Source organism: Denticeps clupeoides, unplaced genomic scaffold, assembly GCF_900700375.1.
Source record: "Denticeps clupeoides unplaced genomic scaffold, fDenClu1.1, whole genome shotgun sequence".
Lineage (NCBI taxonomy): Eukaryota > Metazoa > Chordata > Actinopteri > Clupeiformes > Denticipitidae > Denticeps > Denticeps clupeoides.
The window spans coordinates 8,244-25,695 of NW_021629737.1; the positions used below are offsets into that span (position 1 = coordinate 8,244).

The window sequence follows — 17,452 nt, forward strand, 5'->3', positions numbered from 1 at the left end:
CCGCAGACATGCTGAACAGTTATTCACAGAACTCCGGTGCATTACAATCAGTAACGAACCCAAAGTCCACAAGACCGGAATGAATTGAAATACAGTCTGAATCCATTATAATGTAAATACTTTTTTTTTTTTTTTTTTTTTTTAAAAGACATTTATTTTTTACCCTTTGGCCTGTACATTATTCCCACATGACTATTTTCGCTACGCGTGTTTGAAATGTTGTACCTCAATAACCTCTCTGCAGATTTATCATGGTTACAGATGGCCCCTCCTCAAGTTACCCGACTTCTGACCTTATTTCGTGGCCATGCGTACCATTTCGATAGTTTACTTGTCTGAATGCTGGCTGGTCCTGGATCAGGCTCCTCAACATTGTAAGCAAACGACTGATCTCAGATCTGTAGCCGTGGCCAGTAACACTAACCTCCTCTCCTGCAGAATCTCTTGTGCTTCATCTCATAACTTACTTGGCTTAAAGGGAACCTCGCGAGTGTGTGGATGCTTTCCTCCCTGACCCACCGGACCGCCGGGGTGGCCCTCAGCCTCACTTCAGATCACTGGACCCGGTTTTTGACCCAGGGTCACCCCGGCTACGAAATGATGTCATCAGAGACCGTGCTCTCTGGCTTCAGTGTCCTCCTCAGTGATATCTTGACCAACCCTACTTTTCATGGCCTTTTGGTTTGGTTTTGCTATTTAAAGTGGAGTCCCTGGCTTCTATGCACCTGCTTTGTCCGAAACGTGTTGCTTTGTAATTTGTATGTTCAATGATGGAAAAAAAAAAAAAGATAATAACTGATTACATTCATGTGTATTGAAGGTTTTTTTATTATTTTATTTTAACAGCACTATACTGTTTTTATGACTATAAACAGAACGCTGTGTTACTAATGTATAGCTTAGTTTCAAATCCCGTGTTCGTTTTTAGCATCCAGCAGTATTGTTAAAGGGAATTTTTTATTTTTTAACTATTTATTTCTTTTTTCTTTCTTTTTTTTGCCCCCCCTCCTTCCATTTCGATCTTTTATTTTCGCCATATTTCAGGCAAAGCAATTTTATCTCAAAATTCCATAGTAAAGTAATTTTAAAACAAGCACAAATAGACCTATTTGTCCAGTTTAAAAAAACAATTTTAATAATTATTTTTATTGTTTCTGATAAGTCAGCAGGACGACCTTTCTACTTCAGCTTTTTAGCCAAAATATTATTAGGACGGTATTACTGATGTACACAGTTGGAAATTTAATGTTTTAATGTATGGATAATTTGTAAATATTGTTTACAAAACCATGTGTTTATTAGAACTACGTTATTTTGGTAAAACTCTGTACATATATTGAAGATTTCTGGTTTGTGTGATAAAAAAAAAAAACATACTTCTGTATTTGTACCTATTTTGTAAAGGAATAAATCAGCTGTTTACTAAACTACGAACAAAATATGTGGTTGAGTTTTCTCTTTTCTCCGTATGACGAAGATTCGAAAACAAATGAACAATAACTTTTTAGCGTTCATCCACTGACCCATTAAAAGTTAGCTTTAGTATGTAGCTACCAAACTCATAATTTACATTTACAGCATTTATCAGACGCCCTTATCCAGAGCGACTTACAATCAGTATTTACAGGGACAGTCCCCCCCTGGAGACACTCAGGGTTAAGTGTCCTGCTCAGGGACACAATGGTAGTAAGTGGGATTTGAACCTGTGACTCTAGTCTTCTGGTTCATAGGCGAGTGTGTTACCCACTAGGCTACTACCATAATTGTTCAATGCATTAAGCTCCTGTTCACAACGAAACACTGCTCATAAACGTCATTTCAGAAAGCTCCACATGAAAGAAAAAGAACAATCATTTTTGCCCTTTGTCCATTTTATTTCAAGTAGCTTTGAAATGTATAGTTTTTAAAAAGTTCTTAAGTTGTTTTACGGTACAACAGCACACCAGGATGAAGAACAACAATGAAGAAAAATCGTAAAAAGCAACCTTTTTCGTTTTAGCCACGAACAACGCGCTTCAACGCGTGGCTTCGAACCCGGTTGTGTTTAAGGGAATTCTTAATTACAATTAATCCCTGGATGTAAAATAATTAATCTGCAGCAGCAGCAGCAGCAGCGATATTGGTGGTGACGTGCAACGAGACTGATTAATGTTGCTTCTCGGGCGGAGCGGTCGGGAGTTGAGCAGCTACACCGACTCGGAACCCCCCCCCCCCCCCCCCCCCCCAAGGACTCTGGCGCTAATTAAGCGCCGACGTTCCTTCTTCCAGAATAAAAGAGCAGAGCCGGGGTCCGATAAACAGTACATCCGTTTATTATCGCAAATATGTAGGTAAAATCGAGAGGTGAAGAAGAAGACACTGCAAATAAACACATGCCCTTTTAATACCACAGTCTAGTTATTAAAACATATTAAATAATTAACATTTGCACCTTTTGGAATTTTTTTTTTGTCCTTTTTATGTACACAAAATATTGCTTGCAAATTTGAAATTTCCTTTTTTTTACATTTTTTTTATTAGGACTTCGTAATAATTTTTCTTGTATTTCTCTTTTTCTTTTTTTTTTCTTTTTTCTTTTTCTACGCTCCAGGGCTCAGTGGAAACCCACGGTCCCGATAGATTGTAATATACAAACAACTGTACATCATACCAGCCACTGGACTCAACACCGACCCCGGCAACACCAGGTGCATTATGGGTTTCTGAACTGGCGGCCCACCATGTCAAACGTCACTGCTCTGGGGGACCAGCAGGACAGTGTGTGTGTGTGTGTGTGTGTGTGTGTGTGTGTGAGGGTGACTCAGCAGGGGGCCCCGACTGCGGCTCCACCGGCACTGGAGCCTCTGGGGTCGGCTCTGAAGACCCCCCCCCCCTCCACACACACCCGTCAGCACATGAAAAGGGCTGGTTGGCCATTCCCTTTGTGGGGACGTGATGTGAGGGGCCCGTCCAGATTCGGCGCGGAACAAAGGCGGGGTGCTGATTAGGGGACCGCCCCCCCTGGGAGGTCTTAGCAGGATTTGGGGGCTCTTTGTGTTGGTTTAATCGGCGGACAGGGGCGGGGAGCAGATTAGGGAGAGTCGGCGTCGGCCCCAACTACCGGCCAAGATAATGAAGACCTTCTGAGCCTTGACGGGGCGTCCGTGGCAGAGCCGTTCTGCAGAATTGCGAGTAACGACCCCGCAAGATCAGAATGGCCCCCATTCGATCGAGTCTGTTGGACTGGAAGAAACAGCATCTGTAAGAATGCAGAACGCGGCCCTTTCTAGTCCGGGTCTTTGATCCGGTTCTTCACCGCACTAGTTCACCAACTATTGCACCAACCGCGTCTTTGAAACGGCCGAAGACGGAAGAAGAAGATCAACGCGCAGCGCGAGCGGACAGGTGCGGCGTGTTCTCCACGTCGATCGCGAGACTCTTCAAGTGAACTCCGCGGCCCCCGGGGGGGGGGGCGGTGCGGTGCGGCCCGGCGCGGTTGATGTTGGATCAAGCCAACGTGGCCACGTCACCGGAACGTCGTGCGCCGGCGTAAGTGCAAAACTAGGTACAGAGGATCATAAATAGTCACATTTCAACACAATCTTTTAAAGATATTTCTCCTCACATTCCGACCATCGCCATCGCCTGCCAATACATTAAAGAGCCGTATGTACAATTTCATCACGCGCAAAAGCGCTCCGCCGGCGAGATGGGACTTTTTACCGATATGTTTTAAGGCTAATCATGACAACAGCGACTAATTCTTCTTACATCGTTTTACTATGAAAGACTTCAAAATACCCAGAATCCTGTGCGGCTCCTTTTAAACAAAGGGCCCTCTCCAGCTCAGAACGCATTATCGGCCAGACGGCTTTCGCCACGTAGCCTCCAGACGTAATCGTTTTTTTTTTTTTTTTTTTTTTCATTGCCAGGAAGCTCGCTCGGAAGCTTCCGGACGTAATGACTTCTGAATACGACTCCCGTACATCCTTCATATACGAAATAATAGCGAGAAGAGACGGGAGGAAACAACACAAAGTACAGACTGCGAGCATCAACAACCGTATACATCATGGCGTGATAAGACGTTTCGTATAAAGGACAATAAAACGGCGAGGAAAGAAGGAAAAAAGAAAGAGGGACGCTGTACGCCTGGCCGCGGCGCCGCGCGTCCGCCCCGCTGAGGGACGCTGGGAGTCCCCCGTTCCCAAAAACACCCCAACAGGACTGGACAACGCACCCCGCGCCGCGGCCACGAGGAGGCGGAAAAAAAGGGGTTCCGGAGCGTTCCGGCCGTGGTTCTTCATCACGCCTACGTTCTTTGGGATCTTCTTGTTGGAGTGACAGGTCGTGATTTCGTCGTCGTTGGCGAGACTACATTCCCCGCTCTCGGGTTCCTGGCTGGGCGAAGGGTCCGGGGGACCGGGGGGGACTGGGGGAGTGGGGCGCCCGTCCTGTTTCCCAGCGTGCTCTAGTCCAGGGGTTCCTGCTTTATTCTGATGGGGGTGTTGATGGACTGACTCCGCCGGTCCTCGCGGCACAGGACGTACTCGCTGAACTGGGACGAGTCCACGCCGCCGCCGCACGACGCCGCCACGCTGAAGCCCTTCTGGAACAGCCGCTCCAGAACCTGCGGGGAGGCAGAGACGGTCAAGCGGGTTATTATAACGCTCACCGCGGCAACCGCGACGACCGTCGGTCAGGGTCTCTACGTCTCGGCGCGGGGACGTGCGGGGAATGAGGACGAGCCGGAGCGGCGCCGGAGGGAGACGTTTGGAGAACAGATAACTTCTCCTGCCGCCGGTGTGTGTTGTGGGGTTTTTATTTGAAGGTTTTTTCAAAATCCCGACCAGACGAGCGGCCGCGTGTTTACTTAAAAATGAAAGGCCCGGCCCCGGGCTGCCGGGCCCTCACCGGGGGACCCCCGTCGGTGGGACCGGGTGCGAAGGGGACTGCGTGCTCAGAGTGGGGGTGACGGGACTCTCATTTGTGGGTTTAATCGGGGTACAAATTACCAGACCCGGCCGAGCATCAAGCGACAGGCGGTTACGGAGATGATCTTACGCGGCCGACTTCGATCGGCGCGGCACGTTAACGACTACGAAGGACAACTGCTGCCGAGGCCGGACCGCGGTGGAGAAGGTGATTTTTGACGCCCCGATCTCCGCCGGGTCCTCGCCATGGGGTACGATAGTGGGGTCCCCTGCTCTCCCGGCGTCGACGCGGCAGCCATTTTTTTAAATATAAACCTCCGGAGCAACATTACGGGCGTTTTTTTACGCCTAAAACCGCGATTAGCGGCTCTCCTGAAGGAGTTGAGGGGACAGTCGCCGCTGTGCCGCGCCGGGCCGCCGCCCGGCATAGTTTCACCCCACCGAGGGAGCCGCAGACGCGCCCCGTCTGGCCTCCGATGACGTCGCCGTGACCCAGTTGTCCGGCTGGAGAGCGGCGCTGCTGTAACACCGGTGGCTCCTGACCCAGAATTGATCGAGTGAGAGAGAGTGTGTGTGTGTGTGTGTGTGTGTGTGTGAGAGTGACAGCCGGGACCTGCCCGTGTCGTGGTGACGATCCGGACGGATCGCGGCGCTCCATCACCGTGATGCATGTTGCGACCGCAGTGGCTCCAGCTGTGGGAATGTGTGTGTGTGTGTGTGTGTGTGTGTGTGTATGTGTATGTGTGTGTGTGTGTGTGTGAGTGACAGCCGGGACCTGCCCGTGTCGTGGTGACGATCCGGACGGATCGCGGCGCTCCATCACCGTGATGCATGTTGCGACCGCAGTGGCTCCAGCTGTGGGAATGTGTGTGTGTGTGTGTGTGTGTGTATGTGTATGTGTGTGTGTGTGTGTGTGAGTGACAGCCGGGACCTGCCCGTGTCGTGGTGACGATCCGGACGGATCGCGGCGCTCCATCACCGTGATGCATGTTGCGACCGCAGTGGCTCCAGCTGTGGGAATGTGTGTGGGTGTGTGTGTGTGTGTATGTTCTCCTTGGCGCTCCTTCACAGGACAGGTGATAAACACAACACAGAACCTTGCGCCACATTTCCATTCGTAGAAATACCGTAACCGTACACGATACTCTATTTAGGGGAAGTCCTCAGGTCCACTTGCCTGCCAACTCTTCACTTCTACACTCGTCGTTCCAGTTTGGAGAGATTCGCGTTGAGCCTTTTTTAAGGCTGATATCTGTATTTGTACTCGAGTGAAGAATGTAGTGACATGTCATGTGTGTATTAACGTGTAGTAACATGTATTAACTCACACACAGACACACACGCGTCCCAGATCTCCTGGGAAGGGCTCCGGACGGCCCGCCGCTTAAAGGGCCGGTCGGAGAGGACGAGGGGGGACTCGCCTTCGCCTCGGTGCCGTTCCGGAAGCTTCGGGGAAACAGCCCGGGTTTTGGCGGTAAACAGAGTGGGAAAGTGTTGTGCTAGTTGATGCGGCCAATTAATTATATTGCAAGCCATTTAAAAATCTATAAAAGAAGTATAAACCGGTTTAGGCTGTTTGAGAAATTGTAAGTACGGTATTAAAAAATGCAATACGTGTGTTTCAACCGCTGCGGGCCGTGTTATATTGGAGCTGCGTCTTAAAAAGGAGCAACGCGTAAATTATGCATATCATCCCCCCCCCCACCGCTCCTTCCTTTCATTTCTGGCAAAAAAAAAAAAAAAAAAGACATGGCCGCGGCCGAGACGCGCTCCGTCCCGCTCCTGACACCCCCGGAGGTGGTCTCTCGCGTCGGCGCCGGGGCGGCGGAGGTGTCGGGGCGCAGTGTGTGTGTGACGGAGGGTGTGAGGACGCGGCGTTCTAGAAACCTCCCGAGCGCGCACACGCACCTTGGAATAAATGTGAGCTGGGGGGGGGGCAGACGGTGGTTACTACGGTTACAGTCTCGAAAAAAAAACCCCAAAAAAACGGCACATGTACGTCCTGACGTCCCGTCTGGCTCGCCTGGCTCCAGCCGCACGTTTACCACGCCATTTACCGCGGGACTCCACACAAGAATCCGGGGTCAAAGGGCACCGCAACCCCGGTATATAAAACATGTTAAACATATTATGTTAAACAATACAGAATTAATTGAGGCAGGGGTCACCAACCGGGGTCCTGGAGGACACCCCTGAATGGTCAGTAGTAATGGGCCCACCTGCACCGAGTTGAGTCGGCAGTAGCCGTTGAGCGGGAAGCGGATGACGTGCGTGGGGTCCTGGTTCCAGCCGGCGTTGACCGAGTTGCACATGACGTCGCCGGTCTCGGGGAAGATCTCCTCGATCAGCACCTTCTCGCCGCTCAGGGCGATCCTCTCGCCGAGGTCGGGGGTCACGCGCACCACCAGGCAGTCGCAGGGCCGCGCCAGCCGCCGGCACTCCCGCTCCTGCTTCCAGCGCTCCAGCTCCTTCACCATGGGCGTCAGCTGGTAGTACCGCGCCTCCTCGTACAGCAGGTGGAAGTCCTGCGCGTGAAGAGCAGATTAGAACCTGGGACGCCGCATTCCTCCACGCGACGGCAGATTGGCTGGTTCCCCCCCGGGCGGAGCTCGCCGCGGGCCGTGCGCCCCTCGCTCCCGCCTCTTAATTTCCCACAAGACCAGATGGCACCAACGTACCTCGAAAAATACCACGAAGCGCTGCGGGGAATGCATGACAATAAAAGATATATACCGCCCGTTTGTTGCAGATTAACCCGTGACTAGCCAGGACATTCGGAGGATTTTGACCTCTGACCTGTCGGTGCACCGGGCGTCCCGGTTTCCTGTTAAATGCCGTTCCTCCTCGTTGCATCGTTCACATTCACAGCATCATGTGACCTGGAGCTTTAAGGTAAGTGACACCTGCAGAGATGCTGCCAATTACGATACTAATTGTTTTGCATTTAATTCAAATTCAAACTTTATTTGTCACGTTCACGGTCATACACGGCATGATATGCGGTGAAATGCTTTAGCGACTGATATAGACCTCAATATTGCAAATATTGCAAGTAAACAATGAAAAACCAATATGCAAATTTTGCAAACATAACCAAATATTACACTTTTATGAAGTGAAGTGATTGTCACATGTGAAACACAGCAGCACAGCACACGGTGCACACAGTGAAATTTGTCCTCTGCATTTAACCCATCACCCTGAGTGAGCAGTGGGCACCATGACAGGCGCCCGGGGAGCAGTGTGTGGGGACGGTGCTTTGCTCAGTGGCACCTCAGTGGTACCTTGGCGGATCGGGATTTCGAACCGGCAACCTTCTGATCGCGGGGCCGCTTCCTTAACCGCTAGGCCACATAAAACATAAAATATGTGTAACAGGTAGGGTGACGGTGTGCAAATGAGCGCAGTCAAAGTATAAAGTGAAAAAGTGAAATGTGTGCAAGGTACCGCATCACGTCCTCGCGCCCACTACCACGGCAACCAACAGCACCGTTTTTTTTTTTTTTTTTACGTTAGCGAGTTGCGTGAGATCTTTACAGCCGGAGCCCCGAGTGGAAGTTGCGTGGGTGTTTCGGTTGGACTGCATCATCAGGAGCTCCGGGGGCCGCGAGGCCCACCACGCAGGAGCCGGGGCCTCCGCTCGCTGCCTTCATTAGCGGCCATCTTCCTTCCCCCTCTCGCGCGGGGCGGGCGGGCCGGCGCCCCGAAAAACGTTGCGACATGTCGGATTGCGGCATGCGACGGCGGCGCCTGTGTCGGTTTCCATCGCTGCGGCGCCCCGGGCCGCTCTCCGTATCAAAGTGCAGCTCTGGAGCCGAGCGCCGGCATAACGGTGCGGCCCGACCGTGACGGACATCCGACTAGACCCGTCAGGATCTTCATTCCGCTTTATTCCACCGTGATGACAGTCGTGTTGTCCAGGCCGCGTGGCTTGCGGTTCCGTATCGGCCACGCTGGTATCAGGCCGGGCGATTGATCAATTACTTCACTATCTTCCAGAAGTTCAAGTGATTACGGGGCCGCTTCCTTAACTGCTAGGCCACCACTGCCCCACCATGTTACTAGAATGTTACTAGAACGTTGGTGAAATGTTGTTTTTATGCCTATAAACCATCATTCTTCCAATTTACACCTTAATGAATGATGTCGTAACGTGCATAAGCTGAATAAGTTGTTAAGGATCTTCACATATAGATATACAGCATGGTCGTTATTATGAAAACGTAAAGATTCAATTCATATCGATCGGTGTCTGGGCGCTCCATACTTCCATATTTTCACTCGGCCCCAACCCGGCATTCTTATTGGCCATATTATTAGGTCACATGACCAGCCGCTGCTGCGAGGCGTTGCTGAGGAACAGCAGGATCAGAGGCGTGGATTGAAGCAAAAGAAATCGTCTGAATGACGATTTCTTCGTGTTGCGGGCTCCAAAAGTAGGCGTGGCTAACGCCCATACCGAGCTCCACCCTAATAATGCCGATTGTAATTATTTCAGTAAACAAACTGAAAGGTTGGTCTATGGGCATCGCGTGATAGTTCTACGCCGTTGCCGAAAGCAACATTCACCGTTCACCAGGGGGCAGTGGTGGCCTAGCGGTTAAGGAAGCGGCCCCGTAATCAGAAGGTTGCCGGTTCGAATCCCGATCCGCCAAGCTACCACTGAGCAAAGCGCCGTCCCCACACACTGCTCACCAAGGGTGATGGGTTAAATACAGAGGATAAATTTCACTGTGTGCGGTGCTGTTGTGTGTCACAAGTGTCATGCGTGCCACAGAAGACGACGGAAACCTGGAATCCATGCGGAAATGACCCACTCGACAGTGGAGGACGTGGTTCCCGGAATCAGGAAAGGTCCAACGACCTTAACTCAGTCCCCCGACACACACTTCTCAAAACGACCAACATTCCCGCGTGCGTTCGCAATGCGCTTAGCCAAAAAAACGCGAACGTAGAACAAACGAATCAGCCTGCTCCGGTGCATCCTCCTCCACCCCGACTTTCACATCGATTTAGCAAAACCCACACCGCCGCGGCTGCCAGCAGAACAGATCTGGTCCTGAGGCGAGCGCGGCCGCGATTGTCTGCGGATAAGGACGCGCTCCATTCCACCAGACGCCATTTGCATTTCTCCCCCACCGCCATGCAAATCGGAAGGTGCGAAGGCCGGCGGGCCGCGAGGGCCGGAATGCAACGGGCGAGAGCGCCTTCCCAGCATGCATCGCTCCTCTGCAGAGTCCCGGGTGGAGGTTTCCGGAAGCAGGAGCCAGGTGTGTGCAGCCATGGCTGTTTAATCTGGACCACGGGAGCTGCTGCCGTGGCCCATTTACAGAACTGGAACGTGTGTGTGTGTGTGTGTGTGTCCTGTGTTGTGTGCCTCCTCGGACCCCATCGTTCAAGCCTCCCCTGACGCCCTGCCTGTGGTCGGTGTTGGGGGCTGGGCACACGTTACGACTTTTTACGCCACTCGCCTGTCACCGCACACGCCAGGAGACCGTAATTAAAACTGTCCTGTTTTCTCATTCACATAATTCAATTACAACATCGCAATACTCATCCGCAGACTTGTACGTATCTGATATGGGACGCTACTCCATCACTGTACCTGTTATTATAATGTGAATTTCAGCATAATTAAGACTTAGGGCAATAAAAGATGCAGAGCGTGGGGTGTGTTCTCTATCATCTCACCATTTAAATCTTTACAAGAATAAATAAAAACAGGAAGTGACTGCTAGTCGCTAGTTATCTGTTATTTCTGACAACTTTAATGGTGTTTTTAGAAACAAAGTTTAAAAGGGGCATGATTGACAGCTCTCACACACGCTACTTTGTTACTGTGGACGATTTAAACCCCCCTAATACTCCTCCGGTCTCTACGCTCATAATACGCCTTGAACACAAACGTGACCACGACCACTACCAACACCAACATGCAGGTTATCAGGCGCTTTAATTCCAGTCAACGTGACCACGCCCACTACCAACACCAACATGCAGGTTATCAGGCGCTTTAATTCCAGTCAACGTGGCCACGCCCACTACCAACACCAACATGCAGGTTATCAGGCACTTTAATTATAGTGAACGTGACCACGCCCACTACCAACACCAACATGCAGGTTATCAGGCGCTTTAATTCCAGTCAACGTGGCCACGCCCACTACCAACACCAACATGCAGGTTATCAGGCACTTTAATTATAGTGAACGTGACCACGCCCACTACCAACACCAACATGCAGGTTATCAGGCGCTTTAATTCCAGTCAACGTGGCCACGCCCACTACCAACACCATCATGCAGGTTATCAGGCACTTTAATTCCAGTCAACTTGACCACGCCCACTACCAACACCAACAAGCAGGTTATCAGACGCTTTAATTATAGTGAACGTGGCCACGCCCACTACCAACACCAACATGCAGGATATCAGGTGCTTTAATTCTAGTCAACGTGACCACGCCCACTACCAACACCAACATGCAGGTTATCAGGCGCTTTAATTCCAGTCAACTTGACCACGCCCACTACCAACACCAACATGCAGGTTATCAGGCACTTTAATTATAGTGAACGTGACCACGCCCACTACCAACACCAACATGCAGGTTATCAGGCGCTTTAATTCCAGCTAACGTGACCACGCCCACTACCGACACCAACATGCAGGTTATCAGGCACTTTAATTCCAGTCATCTTGACCACGCCCACTACCAACACCAACATGCAGGTTATCAGGCACTTTAATTCCAGTCATCTTGACCACGCCCACTACCAACACCAACATGCAGGTTATCAGGCACTTTAATTCCAGTCATCTTGACCACGCCCACTACCGACACCAACATGCAGGTTATCAGGCACTTTAATTATAGTGAACGTGACCACGCCCACTACCAACACCAACATGCAGGTTATCGGGCGCTTTAATTCCAGTGTTCTGATGAAGTAACATAATACGGGTGAGATTTCACTCTGCCTTTATTATTGTAAATGACTTTTTTGTTGTTTATATGTTGCATTAAGATTTATTCGGTGCAATGTCCTAAGAGTGACTGGGAATACATTTATATGTCAAAAATAAAAAATCCTGAACTGTATACATAAACACACAGCTCCAGATCATATTCCATCATATTCCCGCCCTGGCAAATTATTTCCCAGCATAACTAAACCCAAATGGTGAAATGCCAGTCACTCTATTCCACTCCTGGACAGCAGCTCGGTCTGCATGTTAACTATATATACATATATACATTTCCCTTTTAAAAAGGCGGCGGTTCCCTCATTTACCTTGAAGTCGTCCGGCAGCAGCAGTTTGCAGGTCCTGAGGAAGCTGAGAATGTAGCGGAATATCTCCCCGTCCCGGTCAATGAAGTAGTGCTGCTTCAAGCTGTCCAACACGATGGGCTCGGTGCCATTAAACAGGCGGCTGATTCTGGAAATTAAAACGAACACACGCGCGTAATGGAATGAAGGCGGCTTCTCTCGCTCGCATGAAACAATTACCCTCCATTTACTTTTTCAATTTTATTAGCGCCAGGCCTGAAACGCATTAGCATCCCGGACGGAAGCTCGGGAGCTCAGGGCGCATTTCTGCCCCCGCCGAATCCCGTTTGAAGTGTCCCGCTCGGCGCGGCAGGCCGGGGTGGCCGGGGACTCCGTTACCGGAGGTGCGCCGGGATGGATCACCAAAGACGAGGATATCGTTTCATTTCACCGAAACGCGTAACACATCTACATGCACTCCGTATTTATAACATGTAGCATGAAATATTTCCCAAAAAAGAACTTCCGATCAAACTTCCCAAAAGTATCTTCATCGATATGGTCTTTTTGTATTAAATTACAAAAAACAAATGACTTTCCTTATGGTGTTCTGGAAGACCCAGGTTCAAACCCCACTTACTACCATCGTGTCCCTGAGCAAGACACTTAACCCTGAGTGTCTCCAGGGGGGGACTGTCCCTGTAACTACTGACTGTAAGTTTGGGTGGGAGAAGCCTAGTGGGTAAGACACTCGCCTATAAACCAGAAGACCCAGGTTCAAACCTCACTTACTACCATTGTGTCCCTGAGCAAGACACTTAACCCCGAGTGTCTCCGGGGGGGGACTGTCCCTGTAACTACTGACTGTCAGTTGCTCTGGATAAGGGCGTCTGGTAAATGCTGTAAATTCACTAAGAAAAGTTGCTCCTGTTTGCGTTTTACTTGTTGACTTTAGTTGATATGACGCCATACTTCATTCAATCTGATTACGGTCAAACGGCAGAACTGGAATTTCCGGCTAAATGTGGAGGTAATGAGTGGTTAGTGATGGAACGGGGTGACGGGGGCTCGGACCTGGGAACTTTCATTCCACCCTGTACGGAATCGCCGCCGCGGACTGTGTAGATTTAACTATTTTAACTCGTCTCTCGCCGACACGTCCACTCGCTGTCTCATTGTTCCTCTCCCTACATCTCCCTTCCTTCCTTCCTCCCCTCTTCCTGCTCCTTCCTATCTCTCTCTATCAATCTCTCCTTTCCTTGCTCTTTCCCACCCCTCCTCTTCTTCTTCTTCTTCTTCTTCTTTTTTTTTGCTCTGGAAATCGATGCAAAATGCTTTATAAAAAACCAATACTCATCTCCCTGTTGTGCCCGGGGTGTTCCTTTCTCATATGGTCTTGCAATTCTTCCAGCTAGAATTTCACCATACCGCCCCGGGCTACCTCTGTTTTTCATCTCCACTTTTTTAAAAAGCAATTAAAATGCTGCCTGTTTTTCTTTTCTTTCTTCCCCCTCCCTCGCTCGCTCGCTCTCTCTCTCTCTCTCTCTCTCTCTCTCGCTCCCTCCCTCCTTTTCTGTAAATCACCACTTTCAGCCCCTCAGCAGCAGTCGTACGGCACCCCCCCCCCCCTCGCCGCGCTTTGTCTCCGTCACGTCTGACAGGTAGAGCTGCTCGCCCGACCACGCTGTTGCATCGGGGAGAGAGAGAGAGCGAGAGAGAGCGAGAGAGAGAGACGTTCTCTGATCTCCCGACCTGTCGGTATTAGGGGAGGCGGCGGGCCGGTAGGTCGGCTCGTCGCGGCCCGCCACGCACCAGGCGCCCGTCACAGGCCTGGCCAGGGGGGCGTGGCCTCCCTCTCGGGCTAATTTGCACGCGCTCGACGCTCACGTCATACCCACCGGAATCCACCATACCCGGCAAAATGGGCCTCTGGGGCGGTGACACCACACCGATACTACCGCATACTGGCGATACGACTGAAATCCCTCATATTCCAGACTGCTCAGGATATAGTTCAGTGCGGTAAAACCGCGGTTCTAACCGCCTGTCAATCATCACAGGATCCCATCCACAATTGTCCGTTTTCATGCACGATTGGAGTACCGTCACGGAATACCGTCTCCACGCCGGCTCAGTGGTCACGTTGCCCGGTTTTGCGTCCTGGAGAAAGTTCTAGGAGCCAACTTTTGCCGCAGACCTGGGAACTTTTGGCGGATGAGGGATGGCCGGGCGCGTTCATTACCGCTGTCGCCGGGACGACCACGCCGGGCTGTTAAGCAGCCATCAGCGCGCAGAGTGCGCATCAATGTTGCATGACCCCTGTCCCCACGCGCAGGCGGCGTGGACGAAGACGGATGTCCCCACATTAGTTACTAGACTAACTTTCTTCTCCACCGCTGCATTATTCAGACGGCAATCTATTAAAAGAAATGTTCCGGCGGGGGGTCGCGGCCCGTCGCTCCGTAATCCGTTTTCCTGCGGAGGAAAGAGGAGGAGCCCCGGCGCCGACGCCCGCATCCTGTCATTAGCCGGGCCGGTCTGTGCGCGTCCCACCGCGAGGCCCCGGTCCCCGGTCCCCGCGCCGATACGAGCATCGGAGCAGAAAAAAAGTGTAAAGACGAATAAAACAGGCCGTTACATTTACGGCGTTTACCAGACGTCCTTATCCAGAGTGGCAGGGACGGTCCCCCCTGGAGACACTCAGGGTTAAGTGTCCTGCTCAGGGACACGATGGTAGTAAGTGGGGTTCGAACCCTATATAACACCTGTTATAATAATACCGTATTGGTCCGACCCTGAACCGGCTGACCTGCGGAGGAGGTCCCCACCGGCACGACACCCCAAATACGGTTCCCTCCTTCCGAGGTCCCGGACGTTGGTTTATCGGAAACATTGGGACGAGGGCGCGCCTACCTGGAGTCGGGGTACTTGGTGAGCGTGGCCAGGCTGCTGGTGTACATGTGTCCCCCGACGTCGATGTGCACCGGCGCGTTGGCCTTGGTGAGCTGCGCCGGCAGCGGGATCCCCTGCGCCGCCAGCGGGGAGACCGGGGACCGGGTCAGGGACAGGCGGGACATGCTTCTTCCTTCCTGGAACAGAGCGAATGTGGAAGCCATGGGGAGGGGTGAGTGACGCGCCGCGCCCCCGACTCCGACCGGACCGCTCCCACCTCTGCCGGCTGCCGCGCGCGGCTCCCAGGTCTCCGGCGCGCCGCTAATTAAGTACGTCTGCATGTCGGGGTTCGGCGTGGCCGGGGGGGACGATGGGAGGACGCTCGTTAGCGGCGCGGGGGGAGGAACGCTGGGCGTCGGCCTCTGGGGGGGATCAGAAACAAACTGCAGCATTCCAATTAAAGGTCCCGTTCGGCGTCAGGCGTGACATTCCCGGCGAGGGGGGGGGGGGGGGGGGGCTGTCCTACGTTCGCGGTGACTTCACGGAGGCGGAGGGGTTCGAACCAGAGAACGACCCCACTCTTCCTGCCTTTTTTAGGGTGTCCCGGCGCGTAGTGTTATGGGGGGCCCCGCGCGCCCCAGGTGCCCTCGTCTGCAGGAGCCTGTTACCGGGCCCGAGGAGCGTAAGCGGGCGGCGGCTCGGCGTTCGGGGCCCCCGAAAGAGTCTTCAGGAACAACGTTCGTTTAATACGCGCCCTGGACGACGGGTGTCGGATCGCGGAGAAATGGGGGGGGCGGGGGCAAGTTTGGGGGCTCTTCGTACCGCCGCCGGCCTCAGTAACCAATAGCCTGCTGATATGAAAGTAGGGGGAATGGAGAAGAGTTTCTTTCTTCTCCTCCCTCTCTCCCTCTCTCCCTCGGCTCGTGGGAGGGGCCCGAAAGGTGAGTAAAAACGGCCGGAAGTGTCCGTCTGTAAGCGGAGCGGTCAACCACCGGCTGAGGGGGTCGCGGGGGGTCACGGGGGGGGGGGGGGGGGGGTCGGGTCTCCACCTGCGTCCGCGCAGCGTCGGCGTCCAACTTCCCCCCCGGCCGCGCCGAAATTACACAACATGGCGTCCGGACCCGGAACCCGCGACCCGATCCGCGCGTAAAATCGATAATAACCGGGAAAAATAACCCTCTTCCTCATCATCATCATCATCAGCAGCAGCAGCCTCGGAACCCGACCAGAGCGCAGCCGTACCGTCTCGAACATGGTCGCAGCTCCTCGGTTGCGTGGCGTCTCCCCCCACGGACGCCCCAAGTTTGGGGGGGAACCGGCGCATTCCTCCGGACCCCCGCCCGCCCACCCGTCCACCGCGGGGTCTCCGCGTCGCTCCCTTACCTTGGACATGGAGCGGAGCCCCGCGCTTCCCCGGCGTCGCCGCGTCGTGCCTCCTCGGCTCCCGGGCGGACTGGGCGAGCCGGCTGCGTTCCGCGGCGGCGGCGGCGGAGGAGGAGAAGGAGCCCCGTAATCCGTCCCCGGAGCTCCGGGCCGCCGGGGCGCCTCTGGGGCGGAGGATTAGGCTGCAGTTAGCTCAGCTCTACCGGCTGCCGAGCTCATTCCGAACACGATCTTCTCTCCGTCCTGCCCCCAATACACGTATATACACCGAGAATAAGAACAATAATCTCGGGGGGGGGGGCGAGTAACGGTTCACTGTCGCGCGTAAATATGAATATAGATCAGATGTGGACCTCCCGCCGTCGCTGGACAGAAAGTGGAGCGGAACTTGTTGAGAAAAAGTGTCCCTCCGCGCACGGACACGCCGGCCGCTTCTCCCCGCGTCCTGCCGCCTGCCGTCCCGCTAATGTGTGGAAGTGTAACGCCGGATTCCCCGCGGGACATTAAAACGCGCGCCCGCGTGGGTGCGCGCGTGCGCGCGCTCTGCGGAAAGCGCCATCAGCACCTGCCCGCGGCCCAGCGCGCCATTTCAATTAGACGCGCTCAGAGACGGAGACGTCGGGAGCGCGCATTGCTCGTGCACGCGCCGCCCACGCCGCGTCCCCGCGTCTCGTTTTTTTTTTTTTTTTGTTTTTTTTTTTGTTTCACTTTCCCGTTCAGCGGTGATAATCACGCACACGCGACGCTCGTTACTTGTTTATTCACCCGCACGTTTGTCTGTTTGTTTGTAAATAACGAGCGGATCCGCGCGTCCGCGCAGCTGTTTCCCGCCATCGGTTTCTTGACGTTTGGCGCCAACCAGCGTGAGAAGAGATGAAGGGTCCGAGCCGCCCTGCACAAGGTTCGACTTCATGCTGACGTCACAGGAGCAGGTGAGGGGCGGGGCCACAGTCACATCAGGTGACAATAAATCAAGGAAAGTTCTACAACCCT

The 17,452-nt window shown here is 52.8% G+C and overlaps 1 protein-coding gene across 2 annotated transcripts; it reads right to left on the reverse strand.

Moving 5' to 3' along the window:
* Positions 1 to 3,864: 3,864 nt before the first annotated feature.
* LOC114773137 (BTB/POZ domain-containing protein kctd15) lies at positions 3,865 to 17,065 on the reverse strand. 2 transcript variants are annotated; one of them, XM_028965669.1, is made up of 5 exons: positions 16,460 to 17,065; positions 15,098 to 15,273; positions 12,209 to 12,353; positions 7,133 to 7,438; positions 3,865 to 4,609 (listed from the first exon to the last, which is right to left on the reverse strand). In XM_028965669.1, the coding sequence occupies exons 1-5, from the start codon at positions 16,466 to 16,468 to the stop codon at positions 4,451 to 4,453; spliced, it is 795 nt and encodes a 264-aa protein (XP_028821502.1). In that variant the 5' UTR covers positions 16,469 to 17,065; the 3' UTR covers positions 3,865 to 4,450. The 2 variants fall into 2 exon arrangements, with proteins under 2 accessions (XP_028821502.1, XP_028821501.1); XM_028965668.1 differs by lacking the exon at positions 16,460 to 17,065 and adding an exon at positions 16,319 to 16,399.
* Between the last annotated feature and the right edge of the window lie 387 nt (positions 17,066 to 17,452).

Bases quoted from the DNA above. Each gene is read 5' to 3' on its own strand.
- LOC114773137 (XM_028965668.1), bottom strand. The intron at 12,354-15,097 runs GTAGGCGCGCCC...TTTAATTTCCAG, and splicing joins ACCAAGTACCCCGACTCCAG to AATCAGCCGCCTGTTTAATG. The intron at 4,610-7,132 runs GTGGGCCCATTA...GCCTCCCCGCAG, and splicing joins GCCGACTCAACTCGGTGCAG to GTTCTGGAGCGGCTGTTCCA.